Genomic DNA, 16227 nt, shown 5'->3' on the forward strand with positions numbered 1-16227 from the left:
ATGTTGAAGACAATTGTGATGCTTCATTTTTGTGAAAAATATAAAGTATAGAAATGGAATGAATGTAAAGTATAGAACTATAAATATTTTGTAACATTTATAAGGATCCTTTTTTTCACTTTTAATCAAATTAATGTATTGTTAGTATCCTTAAACATATTAATTTCTTTACAAATGAAAACTTACTGACCCCTAACTCTTGGATTGTATTGTACACTATAAGTCACACTGAATTTAAAAGCTTCTGAATGATTTCTAACTTTCTCTTTTCCTTTTCCAGATTTTTATAAGAGTGAAGTCATCCGAGACTCATTGGTGAGTGCTTTTGTTTTCATATGGAGTTTGGTCATGTGATTTAATGCCCGTTATTCTAAAATGTAAAACAAAAGACAGAGGAATGCATATTATAGCTTAGCAGCATGGTGTAGTGTAATATGATATAGCATTGCATATCAGCATTGTCTCCTCTGGATTTATGTTCTGCTGTTGTTGGATAAGAAAAGTAAAAAACCTTTTTGGTATAATCACAACTGCCCTTAATCTCTGTTGAAGCTTGCAGGACTGCTGTAAAATTTACCATGGAAACCACAGTTTATTGCTGTGAATCCACTTAAAATATATTGGATCTTTAAACAGTTCAAGGACACTTTTAGAGGTCCTTTTTGTTAGTTCTTGTTTGTTAATATTTGTTGATGCTATTGTCAGAAATGATGGTTACCACAGTATATTTTAACCTACAGTGTTTTTTGTAAGTGTTTTAATCATGTTAAAAGAAGACTGAACTAGAACTGACCTGGCAGTGGATGTAAAAAGTCAATCCTGTTTCAATGTTCTCCTCAAAACCAAGCATCAGGACTTCATCTTTACACATATGGCGGGACTACCCTCTCACCTACACATAAAAGGCATTGATACAGCTCCATTTAATGATATAAAACAGGTTTGCTAAATGGGCCTTTTGGGGTCACACCAGCAAACTTTCACTTTTAAAATCTCTTTATTTTAATATTCCGAGTAAGCCTCTGAGCCTCTCGAACGGATGTGGTTCCTCTCATTAATGACCATGTGGGTACTCTGTCCAAGCCTGTAATTCTGCTGAAAAACATTGACTCATAGCAACTGCTAAAGCATGAAGATAATGACAACATGATACATAAAAGCATACAATCATCAGTAATGTGATTTATACAAACACAATTAAAGGGGTCATGAACAGCCTTTATTATTTTGTACTGTTCTCTGAGGTCCACTTATGAATTTATCAAGAGTTTTATATAAAAAAAATATCATAATTTAGAAGTAATAGGCTATTTGCTGCCCTATTTTGACCCCCCTCATCGGAACCCCAAAAGGTGTGGTAGATTGTAGACTCCTGCTATGATTGGCTAACAGTTGTGTATGTTTGACTGCACACATCTATCATAGAAAAAATGCTACGGTGCATAAAAAATGCATAAATATTCAAATGATCTATAATAACCGAGAAAGCAATAGTGACCACTTAATAAAAAAACTTTACTGTGGGCGGGGCTAAACAGGCAGTGGTGTAGAAGCAGGTGTTGTTCATCTTCTGTGGAGGCGGAGTTTAGCCACATTATTATATCATAATGTGGCATATTCGTTTTGAATGTTTTTATAGTACAGTGACATTTGATTGGTCAAAAGATCAATGGAATTTTGATTTCTCAGTTCATGACCCCTTTAAAGACTAAGTTCTAGTCTGCTATCCGGACTGTAAGGAACATTTTAATGATGATGGTGATGATTTGAAGTATTACAGGCTATGAATGCTGTATCTATTAGTGTGATGACATGACACACCCATGAAGACAAGTTTATAGCTGGAGTCCTGTTCTGTTTTTCTGGGTGTGCTTTTCTCTCTGTTTATCAAGTAGGGAGAGCTCTATTGAATGCAGTTGTTTATTATTACATTTACAATCAATGTCCATTTAATTAAGAGTAATATCTCTTAGCTGCTGGTCTGTAGTTTCGTTAATTGCATCTCCCTGCTTGTCCTCAAGGTTAAAGCAAAACAAGAAAATGAATATTGTCATTTCAGCAGATCATAACTGTGGTAGCTTTGAAATAATCACGCACACAGTCTGTTTGTTACTGACACAACTTTTAGGAACTGATTCATTTCAAAGCTATTTCAAAGCTCTCATTTACTGAGTCATATACATCTTCACTCAAAATGTCTTCATGGGACAGTCAAACATGAAAGCACCCACAGATTCTGAAAGGACTCATTTAAACAGTTGTAACTGATACTGTTTTGCTTGACATAATCAGAAAATGTGTATTCTACCTCTATCCTCCTGCACCTCTCTTCCCCCTTTTAGTTTCTTCATTTCCCTTTCTTAGTGGCTTCCTGTACTTTTGTACCTCTTTCCTCTTTTTTAATAATAATCATGTAATCATCCCTTCGGTCCATCCACTCTGGTGGTCATGTTGATGGCTTGTTTTGTATATATTTCTGCTGACCTAGTCACTTTGACGGTAGTTTTGTCAGCTGCACATCCTCTTGAAGGAAGACCCCCTTTTAGCCTCCAGGCTTCCTGACGGCACAGTTTTACAAATCGGTTTCTGCTGTCAGTCTTTGAAAGGCTTAGCTTCTCTTTGCTGCATCACTGATTATGCTGACAGGCCACACTCATGCATTATTATGAACAAAGTCAATATGTTTCATAGTCTAAATTGCGATTCTCTCTGCCATTGTCTTTGATCATATATTGGCAGAATTTTTGTTAACAGTTTATTGATGCCCAGTAAAAAAAAAAAAAGGGGAATATATGTATCTGAAGTAGCAAGACAAAGCTATTATCAGAGTACCCTTTGTTCATAATTTAGTTTGTTTGTGTGTTTTCAGAACCCAACATGGCGGAGCTTAGATTTCGCAATGCTTCCGGATCTCTTGGACACATCTGTGTCGTGTTTTGTGGTGAGAATATGGGGTGGGAGGGAAGAACAGTACCAGCTGCTTATTGAGTGGAAGGTCAACCTAGATGGGCTCAGATACACAGGACAACAGGTGAGGAATCAAATAGATACATTCACACTCACATTTCTTGCTTTCCCTTTTCTATACTTTACCAAGTATAAGTTGGTATCTGACCTGGCCATGTAGTTTTCCCCTAAAGTCATTTGTTTTATATAGGTGAAAAATGTAATGTAATAGTTATGTATTTTAAAAAAAAGAAAGTAAAATATTGTTAATACGATTAAAGTAATGCTAATGTGAAACAGTTTTATATGTAAAAGTTCATGTATATATATAAAATCATGTAAATTACAGCACTATTTAACTTTCCCTCATAAAAGACCCAAGTTTGAGTCTTTGATTTCAGTCATGCTGTGATCCCTTTCCCTTGTGTTGTGTTTAAAATCAAGGTAAATTTAAGTTTAAAAACACATCCAGAAAAAAATCTGTGTATTTTTCCTTCAGATTCGCTCCAGAAATCCAAATGAGATCATCTTTGGACTGAACGATGGCTACTATGCAGCTGAGTTTGATCAGAAGGTATTGTTCATACCCTTGGAACGAGCTCCGAAATAAATTCCAGGCCATCTTCAAACCTTGTCATCTATCAGAGCTCGATTACACTCATATCTCTTGGGTTTTTCAAACTATAGAATTCTTCATATGGTAAGAAGAGACTCTTTGTGAAGCTCATGGACTGTTTTCTTTCCCACAGGAAAGTTCTGACAGGAAGAAGAACAGTTTGCTTCAGGTGGACCAGAGCTCTGTCAGAAACTCCTACAGTGTCTTCTCTTTACTGAGGTGAGACCGGCTCAACTTAAAGGGAACTTGGGATGGAAAACAGGACATTTTGGCTTTATTTAATTCTTACATTCTCAATGCCAAGCTTCTTGCATTGCAATTAACTTAAGAAAATACTACAAAATGTATAACCATATAGAAATAAGATCTTTTTTTATTAATAATAATAATCTGCAGTGTTTTGACTGTATTAACACAGTGCTATCCATTGCGAAAGAATAGGAATTTAATTCCTGTAGGAACAGCATTTGCTCTCAACATATGTTCAGCTCCAATGAAACTCCCTCAGTTGCTGTCCAGAATTTTATTATCCTGCCATTTGAGACCCAGAAGCAGTTATCATCATCAAAGTCAAGAAACGTTCCCTTCCTTGTCCGCCAGATAGCGCTCTCTGTGGTTTTTTTTTTTCTTCCAAATTGGACCCCTGCTGCAGGGTGGTGTCTTATTCTTCAGCCAAACATGACTGATGTTTTTGCACTCTTGGAAAACTGTAATCCTTGGACAAAAGACATGATGGATGAAGAGCACAGGAAATCAAGGAAGAAACATTATTCTATCTTGTCACTGTGTTGGCAGACTCTTCCAAACCCAGTTAAGGTTGAATGTTGGCTTCATGTTCTGCTGTAGCTTCACCGCAGCACTAGATGGCAGCGGATCTCTTCTGATCCAAATATGTTTTGAGAAAGGAGGCACTTTGGAGAGCGTTAAGTAACTATGACACACTTCCCATATTCAGATTTATCTTTGTGAACACACATCTGCAGTATTACAACACCAACATTATATATTATATAAAGAAACAATCTTTGATCCCACAGATGTTGTCAAGAAGCACACAAGCTGTAAACGCTCCAAAAGTGCTCCAAAGTGTCTCGTTTTCCAGACCTTCATTCATACGCACCTCAACGGCCATATGCATATTTTCTGGTGTGAAATGTAGGGCAGCCCCTCAGAGCTGTGCTTGCTCTCGAAGTGTGATGGTGTTTGTGAGCCTCTTGGTAGTCTTGATTATGAGTCTGAGGTGCGGCCATGTCTTTGCCGAGATTTGGAAAGCTCACACAAAGGTCACATATTTGTATGCACACGCCGACTGACAGAAACATGCATGGGATGCATTACTCCAGCCATCTTTGGAACTTTTATGGGCTTTTTTCATTTTTGGGAAGACTTCTGTTGTAACAATGAATAATGGTGAAAAAAAAAAAAGTTTGGTGACTGGATGGGAATTGCAAAGAATTTAACGGTTCCAATTCTTCTTCATGATTCCAGTTCCTTAACAATTCTTTTAGTATTTTTATGGATGGATAAACAAATAAATATTCGAATCTGACTACACTGACTGTGCCGTATGTTTTCGATTCACATAAAAGAATGGATTCATAAGTGTCATTCATTTGGGAGTCAGACTACACTGCCTGCGCTTTATGCTTTTGATTCACTTAACAGATCAGACTCAACAGTTATTCGTTTGGGAATCAGACTATACTGATTGTGCAATATGTCTTTGATTCATTAAAAACGACTGACTCATAAGAGGCATTATGTAATTGGACTAGACTTGTCTGCTTTATAATCAGTGCAGTTTGTTTTGCACATTTCCATTCAAGTTGATTTGCGTGTGTTTATGTGTTGGCGGTATTCTGTTTGCTTGTAAGACAGACAAAAAGAAATACACTGTGTGCAAAGCGTGTAAACTCTTTTCCTTGTCGTGTTCCATGTTGAATGGGCGGATGGCGGCCGTTGTTATCAAGATTTGAGAAAACGTTTGTTTTTGATTGACAGTGCCGTGTTGTCAGCGATTAATTCAACCGGACAAAATTTAAGTAGTAAAAATTCAAAGTAGTTAGTCTTCTAATAAAATTAATCGTTAATCAAAATAACAGTGTTTCCTCTGCATGTGCGATTTATGCTACTTTAGGGCGGGCAGCCCGTCCGTCATGCTATAACTGGCTGCTCTTGGGAAAAAAAGTGGTGATTGGGTGATCTAAATCAGTCTTACTTGTCAAAGCACTGTAAGGAGTGTTTTCTTTTACGTTTGGTTTACGATTGTGTGATTGTAAGTGGGCCAAAGCAGCTTTGTGTCTGTAGAAAAGGTGTTTGCTTTCTGCAGCCTCACTGGTTTCTTTGGTTCCTGGTTCCTTCCTGTACTTTCTTATACAGGAAATGTTCTCAGCTAGGCTTAAGCAAGCCAAACAAACCTGCTTGTGTATGGATTCAAGTTTTTATCTCCCATCACCCCTCACAGCTGCTTCACACCGGGAATAATCAACACTTGCTTTCAAAATCCTTTTTGAGGGTGAAGAACTGTCATAACTAGACTGGTGTTCTATGTAACATGACTAAATCTAGTGTACTACATCAAATTTTTCGGATGCTCTCCATCAGATTCTGCCTTGAAGTGATTGCTCACTCAAAAATGAAATTGTATGCAGTTAAAATTCTTTGGAAGATGTTGGATGAAATGTTGCTTTAAGATTTTCACGGAAAATTGAATTTTTTCCCTCTTTGAAAATTAGCAGTTTGAGTTCCCTCACTTTAATAAATAAAGTAGCAAGTGAAGAACGGAGGTGGTGTTGTATGGCAAAGTTCAGCGAGTAGAGTGTGACCCTTTGGTCGCCGCTGCGATAAGCCCTTCCTGCATTCATCGCTTTTCAGCAGGTCGACGGATCTTGAACTCCATCGCTGTGGGGCATGGACTTTAACAGCTGGGTTTATGCTAGCCCCCCAAAAACCCTAAAACAACAACCTTGAGGTCCAGTAATGCCTGCCATAGCTCATGCAAAAACAAACTTTGCTTTAATCTCCTTATCGCCCGACTGAAAATGGATGCTGGTGTTTTGGTCTCTAAGGGCATTGTGGGAGGCTGTGGTAATAATAGTGTAGAGAAGCCCCGCTTCTAGAGAAGCTTTAATGAAGGGATCAAGTGCATCAGTCAGTAAGATATATATATATATATATATATTAGGGGTGTGCAGCGAAGCCAGTATTTGTATCTGTAACAATCACAACATTATTTGTATGTGTATCTGTATTCGGATAAAACCGGAAGTAGGCGGAGCTTGAACCGGAACTTCGTACAGTTATAGTTGCTAAGACCGTTATGTTTTAGAGCCTTTGTTTTTTTTCCATAGTTATCACTGACCAAATATGCTGTGTTTAACTAAACATTTATTTAAATATCTTCTAACAGTCGAATCCGATACCCTTGTATAAACAAAGTTTCGGGTGCGAGTTCGACTCCCATTTTGTAGAGCTTTCATGATCCATAAATATTTAAATATCTTCTAATTAAAACAGTAAAGGTTCCTATGCAGTTTAGAAAGTTTAGTTTAGTAATCGTCTGAACACGACTGTATTAATTCAAGGCGCACTTTTTCATTACGCATAAATCTTTAAGCAGTCTCAAGTATGTTTTGAACTTCACTAAAAAAATGTGTGTGTGCCATCCAAGCCAGCAAAAGATAAAGAAGCAAACATGTATGCCTAGTAGAAAATATATCTGTATCTAAGCTGATTATTAGCCTACTCTTGACAGAGAGCTGGTTTTTGAGAGACGCAAAGAGACGGCAATGCGGCTGTTTGATTGATGATTGCGTAGTGCTTATTCCATTCATTCATTCATCATTTCCTAGCCTATAAGGTTTAAATCATTGCCTTTTAAATATACACAAATAGTAGAACATGTATGACATATTTTAATTGATATTACTCTTGCCAAGCACTGATTTCTGAGAGATGCACAGAGAGGCAACTTGGTGTGTGTGTGTGTTTGTGTGTGTGTATGTATGTATGTATATTGTACTTTTATTTTTATTTTTATAAATTAATACTTTCATTCCACAGCAATGCATTAAACAGATGAAGAGTGACAGTAAAGACATTCCTACCAAAAGATTTAAACACAATTTTGAGATTTTATCCACAAAAATATTAAGCAGCACAACTGTTTTTAACATTAAATACAATGACAAATGTTTCTTGAACAGCAAATCGTCATATTAGAATGATTTCTATCCATATTTGAAAGGTTGTGTTTTTGTAAGAATGACCCAGTATGTCCGATTCCTGTCCACAGACCAGTTCCCTTAAAGGATCTGGGATTTGTACCTTTACAGCTGTAAAAAAGTGCCAAGGGCATCAATTTCTATCCTTTTGATTGTAAGTGCCAGCAAGCATAATGCAAGAATACACCTACAGACTTAACTTTACCCTGACTGGGTCAAGATATCCTTAAATGAAACTGTTATTGAGCAAAAGTGAGCACAGATGATGTCCGGGCAAGGTGTCGGTGGATTGGCCTTCTCTCGGCAAAGACCAGTCAAGAATGTCAGAGCCCAAAATATTTCCATGCGGCACAATCTTATCTGTCCCTCCAGCACTGGAGACAATGGTGAGTTCTGAGGTGTGTGGAGATGGAGGCGTGTGTTGACATTCCCCTAGTCTGAGCAGCAGGTAGGGGTCCACTGTAAATAGTTGCGTGTTTGTTTTCTTTTCCGTTCAGGCTCATATCCCTTTGAGTTGTTTGCACTCTAGATTTTTCCGTGTCGTGTCACTTGTTCATTGTACAACAAAAGTGTTTTGTTTCTTTTTTGTGGGATATTTGGACGCAGGTTAACAGATATGGCGTGTTTTAGTAAGCACGACCCTATATGTCTGATTCCTTTACGAAGGCTCCATACGTTACCTTTGATTGTGATTACGTTGAGTGTAATTATTATCCTACAGAGAAAGCGTATGGATCAGTGACGCGTTGGGTACAATCATACCAGTGCAGTAAATGCATTGCTTTTTCTGAGGGAAAGCAGGTTGAGTGTAATGTTGAAGCATTGGTTTAGAGTGGATCTAAATGTTTTTTAAAGTAAATTATGCATGATATGCAAGCAGATCTGCAGCTTTGGCAGTAGTGCGTTTGACCGTGTATGTGACCCGTATTTCCAGGATGGAAAGAGGACGTAAAGGAATGGCATAAACATCAGAACTCTGACTGTCACCTGATATAAAGGCATTCATCAGCATTTATGCATACAATAAAAGAGACAGAAAACATTTCTTATCCATTCATTTTGTAGATACCAACGAGAGAGACTGTATTTCATTTCCTTTCTTAGTTTTTTCCACACACACTCATACACACACAAAGTGATCCGTGGAATGTTTCATGGAAGCAGTTATATAAAACTGAAAGGTGAAATGGTTTGAAGGCCATTCTATGAAATGGGTGCAAAGGTGATACTCTTCAGTGGTTCTGTCAGATACGGTACATTGTACTTTCTTAATAACATTTTTTATATTAATTAAATAAAATGGTCAAACTGAAAAAATCTGAGAAAAAAAATGCTTATTATTATAAAACTGAAGAAAAATCAAGTAAAAGGGTAACATTTTATAAGATAAAAGCTTTTATTTCTATTTTTTTATTGAAATGTCCAGTTTTAATTGAAATAAACCTGGAATACATCAAAATATATATGTTAGAGACATTAAAAAGACTTTGATGGCATGATGTTGGCATGTAATTGCATGATGGCATGTAATTGCAACATGCAACTGCAACTGAAATAAGTTTGTTGAAGTACTAAAATGGCTAAGATTTTAATTGAAATAAAATAATTTAAAGCTAAATATGTATACTCTCTCTCTCTCTCTCTTCATCTTTACCAGCCACAAGCAATGTCACGATTGAGCAGCAAAATGTGATTGGGTCTGACATGCTCCAGTCTGTCTGAGCAATTTCAGGATATTTCATAAGGTGTCCATCGAAACCTCTCAGAGCGCATCTTTGTTCTTCTCATCTAGCATCTGTCTTTGTTTTCATTTCCTGTTTTATTTTCAGCCTGGTTTTACAATGCTGCGCTGCTGTCTTGCAAACAAACACTAGTCTAGATTTATTTGGTTATCACTGAACAGTAAATACATAAACACACCAAGAGGTAAATGTGGGAGAGAAGGAAAGTTCAAACGAAAGAGACAGAACCCTGTTTACAAAAAACGCATCTCTGTTCTTGTTCCAGCAACTCGGGAATGAATCAATTTGCATTTCAGATCAAAGAGTTAATGCTTTTCTATGTTTATATATTTTTTTCATTAAGTCCCCCTTGTTGTGGTTTTAATGCCTCTCTTGTGTTCCTGGTGGTTGCCAGGGTGTTGCTATTCAGTTGCTATGGTGTTCTGAGTGGTAGTTAGCACATTTCTATCCATTTGCTAAATGTCTTTTGGGAATGGTTGTCAGAGTGTTGCTTTACAGTTGCTAAGATACCCCGAGTGGTAGTTAATGTGTTGCTAGGGCATTGTTGGTGTATTTTGAGTAGTGTGTCTCTAGGGCCGTTGCTGTGTGGTTGCTAATATGTCCTGAATGATAATTAGAGCACAACTGCTAATAAACAATGTGCTGCATTTGCTGGGGTGATTGCATTATATTGCAGAATATAGGGTGATTTGAGTGGCTGCTAGGGTAAAAATTGATAGTTTGATTGCATGGAGTAATTGGCCACCTTTCCTGAATAAGTGATAAAATGTTTGATTTTCATAATGTTTTTCATACTAAGTTTCATAGTGTGCAGAAATGTAATACTTTTTTTAAATCACTAACAATGTGTAAAAAAAAAAAAAGTATAGTTATAGGAATGATTGACTTGGTAAACACAACCGTGTAGTCGTAACCTATAACTGGGTCACTGCACCCAGTTTCACTGCATTAGCAATCGCAAAATCATTGGCTAAGTTTTTACTACTTTGATTCACTGGAAGAGAAAACGTTTGTGCTTGAGGTGTTTGTGTTTTTATGCTAGAGTGTGTTTGATGTCTGAGGTGACTTGCCTGTTGCCAGGTAACCTCCTGTACGCTTCTCTGATTGGCTGGGGGCGATAGGTGTTGACTGGTAGACGGGTTGTGGGCTGATAAGAGTGCAGACATGCGTGAAATCCGATTGGGCGATAACTACCGCTCACCTAGGGGAAGTGGCCTATCAGATTTCTTCATCTCAATCATGGCGACGATAAAGCTGTCAAATCAGCTTTGACTTGACTTATCGACATGCCATATCACCCAGCATATAACAAGAGACACGACTGATAAAACAAAAATAATAATATTTTTCCCGTCACTGTGTGAACTTGTTACAGGGTAGATTTTATAGGCCCGGTGATTTATGACCTGGTCAGCTCATGCAGAGTGCTGCTGGGAAAAGTGCGAGACGAGAAAACAGGAGGCCCCAAATATGAGCGAGAGGGGTGTAGTTTTCCAATCTCAAGCTTCAGAAAAAGAAGTATATAGAAAAGTCATAGCTGTGTGTTATATAGTTTTGGTGGGCAACCACTAGGAATGATCACCATAGTTGTGTGTAAACTATAATAAAACTTTATTTTTCTGGATCTTTATTCAGTTTCACAAGTGTTTGTTAAAAGTAGATCACTTTGTATGAGCTTTGCTTGTTGTGTCAGGTCAGCTGTACTTCTGATGTAGATGTAGAGCATTTTAGCGTGGCCGAAGGTCTAGTTTTGGCCCTGTGTGTCTGCATTGTTTCACTGTGCTGATATTGGCACTTAACCTTTGTCAACAAACTGTTTGAATTCTCTAAAGCTAGTCATAGGAGAATCTTGATGGTCTGGATCAGAAGCTGGCCATTTCTCAGTTCTTTCTCTGGACCTCTAATTGGATTGCTGCAATTCGATGATTGTTAATGAATGACGTGTGAGATAATGAAGTCATTAGCCTAAGAGCTTTGGGAAAAAGCAGCGTTAGAAAAAAGTAAAGCCATGTCACAAAGGACTCATTGCTCATTGTGTGCTAATTAGCTTCTGCTTTGTGTCTACTTTGATTTTAAACCCCGGCCATGTGCACTTATGATTCTCCTTGAGGGAGTCCAGTGCGAATGTGCTAATCCTACTGTTCAAAAACAAAGAGAAAGAAAGAGCGAGTGAGGAGAGTGTGAAACAAAGTAAATTGTACACCATCGCTGAAAGGTTGTGTGGCCGGTCTCCCAGCCGCCGTTCATGAAAGTCTCTTGAGTGGGAATACACTAGCAATAACTGCAAATGGCAGCTTGAATCTCCAAATACAGATATTACAACCATTTGCTCAGCCAACCAGAGAACAGGAGTAATATTAATGTAAAAGCAGTGTGCAAAATAAATGAAAGAAGTTTAGGCTATTTTTGTATGTGCATTTTACCGTGCGGTGATCATATGTATATGGATTCTTTTAGTTTTTAAACAGGCCTGGAGATTTTTTTCTCTTTCCCATGAGGCTTAGTGGTGCTGAAAGCTCATATGAGTGCAATCAAGCCCTGATTGATAGCTCCTGTAGTTCACAGATTGTTGTCTTATGTTGATGTTATTTTTCGGAGAAAACCAGAATGTGCAAAAAAGCTTAAAGGGGTGCTATTATGCTTTTTCAACTTTAGTTTTTTTTAGTTTTTTTTTAGCTGTTTGAGCATAGAAAGATCTGCAAAATTACAAGGATTAAAGTCCAGTTCAAAAGGAGATTTTTTTAAATCTTTTTTTTTTTTTATCTTTTTTTATCAGAAATTGCTTTTCAAAAACCATAAGGAACGACTCATTTGGACCACAACGCAAATTTTCCATTGTGATATCACAGAGATCGATGAATGGGATGAGACCTGGTTGAGCTGCACTAGGGAAGACAATGAGTGTTATCACTATGTCGGAGATGCACTACATGTTCCCAAGACAGACAAGCTTAGAGTGGTTACAATCATCCAGGTTTAAATTGTGCTCAAATTGATTTGATTTTAACGCAATATTTAAACTGAAGCTCGCAGCAGGCAGCTTTGGTAAGAGGCAGGACATTTCCCGACCAGGCACAGAGTGCTGTCAATCACAACACACACTGGCCCAGCTAACCAATCACAGCACATCTTGTATTCCAGAAGGCAGGCCTTCATTTGATACAGGAACTATTCGAGCAGTTCATGCCAGACTGGGGAGAGAGGTGTGTTAATGATGTAAAAATAGGTGAAAAATAATGTTTTGCGAAAAACTTAGTATGAGAATGTGTTCTAGTACACCCCCAAAACAAAATCAAAACTTTGTAAAAGAGCATAATAGGACCCCTTTAACAAAAATAATTCCTCTTTACAGTAAATGTGGTATTTTGTGCCCCTAGTGGCACAAAAATCGAATTGCATTCTGTTTGGTGACAGGTTTCCTAAACACGTCTACTGTCTGCAATTGGTTGGAGAAACAGATAAACTAAATTAAAGGCTATATTTCTGGAACTGTATTAAAATCCCCTGAAGCACTAATTCCTAAATACACTTTGACCGAATATTTATACCCATTACCTTCTTGTCTTGGAATGGCCTTCAGGTGAATCCAAAAATTTCACCATACCCCCGTGATTAAACAATGGGTATTGAAACCATTTGGTGTGGTTGTAAAACCAGATGAGTCAGAAAACGAGGCACCAAATGAGAACCATGGTACAAACAAAAACAGGCACAAAGAAGCGACCCATCTGCGGCGTTATTAATCTTTTAACAATCCTGTTATTTATAAAAGTTTATCTTAACAAGCCCATTGCCTTTGGGAAATAAACAAACAATACAAAAACCCCGCCTGACCTTCCTTTGGTCCAGGGGTCCTGTCATGAGGTTTCGGTTTATGTGTTCTCTAATTATTGCAAATAATAATCTGAAATCAGTCACCATGTGAAATCATCTCCCCTTCACATTCTGTTTCCATTACATCTGAGTGTAGTTGTTTACATAAGTCCGCTGTCGTTCTTCATTTGATTGACCTAATTCCATTTATTTGAGTCAAGATCCAAACCCTGATAGTGTTTCAGTTAGGTTTTGGTATACAAATGCTCAAAACTTTTCAAATTCAAAGAAATAACCCCCAAACCCTTTTTTGTCTTTGTAGTATGTTTATTAGGCTCAGCTCTGATAAAACGTCATCTTTTTTTCTGTGGTGGAGGAGACTCTTCTGATTATTACGATGTTCTGTCTGCATTCATGTCTGAAATCATCCAGTTCCAGTTCTTGGAACCAATTCTTCCTCAGATTCTCAACCCTAACAGTGCTGCATCCTGTGTGTGTTTCCTCCACAGGCTTCAAACGGCCCAGAGAGCCATTAAGCAGACCCAGGTGACTGTTCAGAAGATCGGGAAGGAAATTGAAGAGAAACTGAGGACAACAGCATCCTGCACAGAAAAGGTGAGATGCAACAAATCAAACTAGTGGGATTTCTTGGGTTGTCTAGGTCTGCTTGTGTGCACTTATTCATTCAGGATTATTTTTATATTCTGTATGCATTCTCTAACCTCATAAATCCTATCTGGCCTGTTGGGTTTTCTTTTCCTTTGCACCTGGTACTGCACATAGCACTGATGGTAAGACTCAGTAAAGCACCTTTGCAAGTATAAAAGGCTAAAATTTACAGTTGCTGTATGCTTGACAGAATTTTATAGCAGATTGTCAAACTCAATTTAAAACTCAATACTTCACTTTGTAGTGGGGATATTGTCTTTCCAGGCTCACAGAATTACACTTTCATGAGGGATGGAAGTATAGACCTGCAAATCTAGCAGTGTAACAGACAAGCATTTCACTTCAATGTTATTTGAAAGTGCAATCGGAAAACATTACAAATTAAAAGTACATACTATTAGCTGGTGCTTGTATTATAAAAAGATATCATTACATAGATTTTCTTTGCAAAGAAATTTGAATGGGTAAAAACATTCGCAGGGAAGGAAATGGTTTTACAGATTCAAAGCTTGCAACCAATATTTCGAGCTGTTTCAGTGTTGTTTTTTGCTAGTTTAGTATGCTGGTGCTAGTACCATCAGTTTGAGACAGGAAGTCTCAATACAAACAGCAGCAGTATGGTAAATGGCCTTAGCGTTCTGTATCTTTGTGTTACACAGATCCTCATAAATCCATCATTAAGTCCTCAGGTGGTTCTTGTATCCCGTGTTTTGATGGATTTAGAGATTTCCTGAATCCCACTGCTTTATTCCTCCTCTACATATCACTGTGCCCTTGTCACCAAAAAAAGCATATGTTTCTGTTTCCACACTCACTGTATTCTGCAGAAGAATGAGAAGTAAAAGGAAAACATATTTAGCATTTCTCAAGGCAGGCAGCAGCTGCAATAACGCAGCCGTCCGGGGAGGTTTTCAAGTTGTGTTTGTAGTTCATGAACACTTAAAGAGCCCCTCGTCTTCCAGTAGGCTGCAAATGCTCAAGACAACTTCCTCACAGAATGAGCATAATCATGCACACATTATATATTTTTCTTCTTCTCTTGAAGTCTTCAGAACTCCGATCCAAAGCTTAGTGCTCTGCCTCAATGCTCTACTTAGGCAGCGTCCAGTTTTCAAGCATGATTTTTTTGGGTTTAATGTTTTGTGATCTAATGCAAATATTAAACATCAAATAATTTTTTTTTTCTAATTGTATTTTTAACTTTTTGTCGTTATTTATGAGGCATCAGACTATAAACAGGAAAGAAGGGTTGAGATAGGATTGTGATTATATTCAGATGTACCACATCCTAGAACAACACTAGAAATCGCTTGAATGAGTGAGAATGAAAGCCTCCTTGACTCATATTTGCCCTCTCACACACTTGTGAGTCATAAAGACGCCAGTACTTGAGATGCCCATCCCACACACACACACACACACACACACACGCACTCCAGCTGGCTTTGATGTTTAAGTGCTTAGTGTTTGTATGCAGCGGCCTCTTCACCTGTTGAAATGCTGTTTTCTCAGAGGGCGAGATATCCACAGGTCCTTCTGTTGATCTCCGCTGTCTCGGTATCCTGGAGTCTGTCATTTTCTTTAGAGTTTTGCCGTTCTGTTTTCAAACCTTGTTTACCATATGGGCCTTTTTGGTTCCAGGTTTTTTTTTTTTTTTGGTTGGCCAAAGCAAAGAATGACTCACCTCACTTTTTTCCTCTCACTGTTGCTCGAACCTAAATGAGCCTGAAATGACTGTGACGTAAAATGAAGTTGCCAAAGTGTTTTGGAGAAAGCGTATCTTATGAACAAACATGCAAAAAGTGAATTTCTGTTACAGCATCCAATACGATATCCATCCAAAGACTCCAAAAGCCTTCTGAAGCGTACACATGTTGGGAATAATATCACACGTCATTCTGCGGTGGTTCGTCAAGTCTCTGTGAATGACTGTGAAGTCTCTTCCTTTCCAAAAACGAATTGGCAAGTTTCTGGAGTTCTCCGCATGTCGAATTTCAGGATCCGTTTACACTAATAGCTGACACTTTCCCTCAATCACATGAGCGCTACCTGGACGGCACGAAAGGTCAGCGAAGGTCTGAAATTCCTGCAAAATGTATCAGTTACTGCGCTTAATGAGCAAAAATCTGTTTTGAGTTTTCCTTCAGGCTTGAGGTTATGCGCAGCTGATTACAGATCAGAGCGTTCACTGCTGAAACAGCCATGTTGTCATTTCACA

The 16227-nt window shown here is 38.0% G+C and overlaps 1 protein-coding gene across 4 annotated transcripts in view; it reads left to right on the plus strand.

Moving 5' to 3' along the window:
- LOC128021093 (UV radiation resistance-associated gene protein) overlaps positions 1–16227 on the plus strand; it is an 89227-nt gene that overhangs the window by 3977 nt on the left and 69023 nt on the right. For all 4 annotated transcript variants that reach the window (XM_052608018.1, XM_052608017.1, XM_052608020.1 and 1 more), the window contains exons 3-7: positions 281–315; positions 2870–3031; positions 3446–3520; positions 3696–3781; positions 13850–13955. In XM_052608018.1, the coding sequence (XP_052463978.1) occupies positions 281–315; positions 2870–3031; positions 3446–3520; positions 3696–3781; positions 13850–13955 (464 nt within the window). The remainder of the gene's footprint in view (positions 1–280; positions 316–2869; positions 3032–3445; positions 3521–3695; positions 3782–13849; positions 13956–16227) is intronic.

The sequence above is a fragment of the Carassius gibelio genome, chromosome A10, assembly GCF_023724105.1.
Source record: "Carassius gibelio isolate Cgi1373 ecotype wild population from Czech Republic chromosome A10, carGib1.2-hapl.c, whole genome shotgun sequence".
Taxonomy (NCBI): domain Eukaryota; kingdom Metazoa; phylum Chordata; class Actinopteri; order Cypriniformes; family Cyprinidae; genus Carassius; species Carassius gibelio.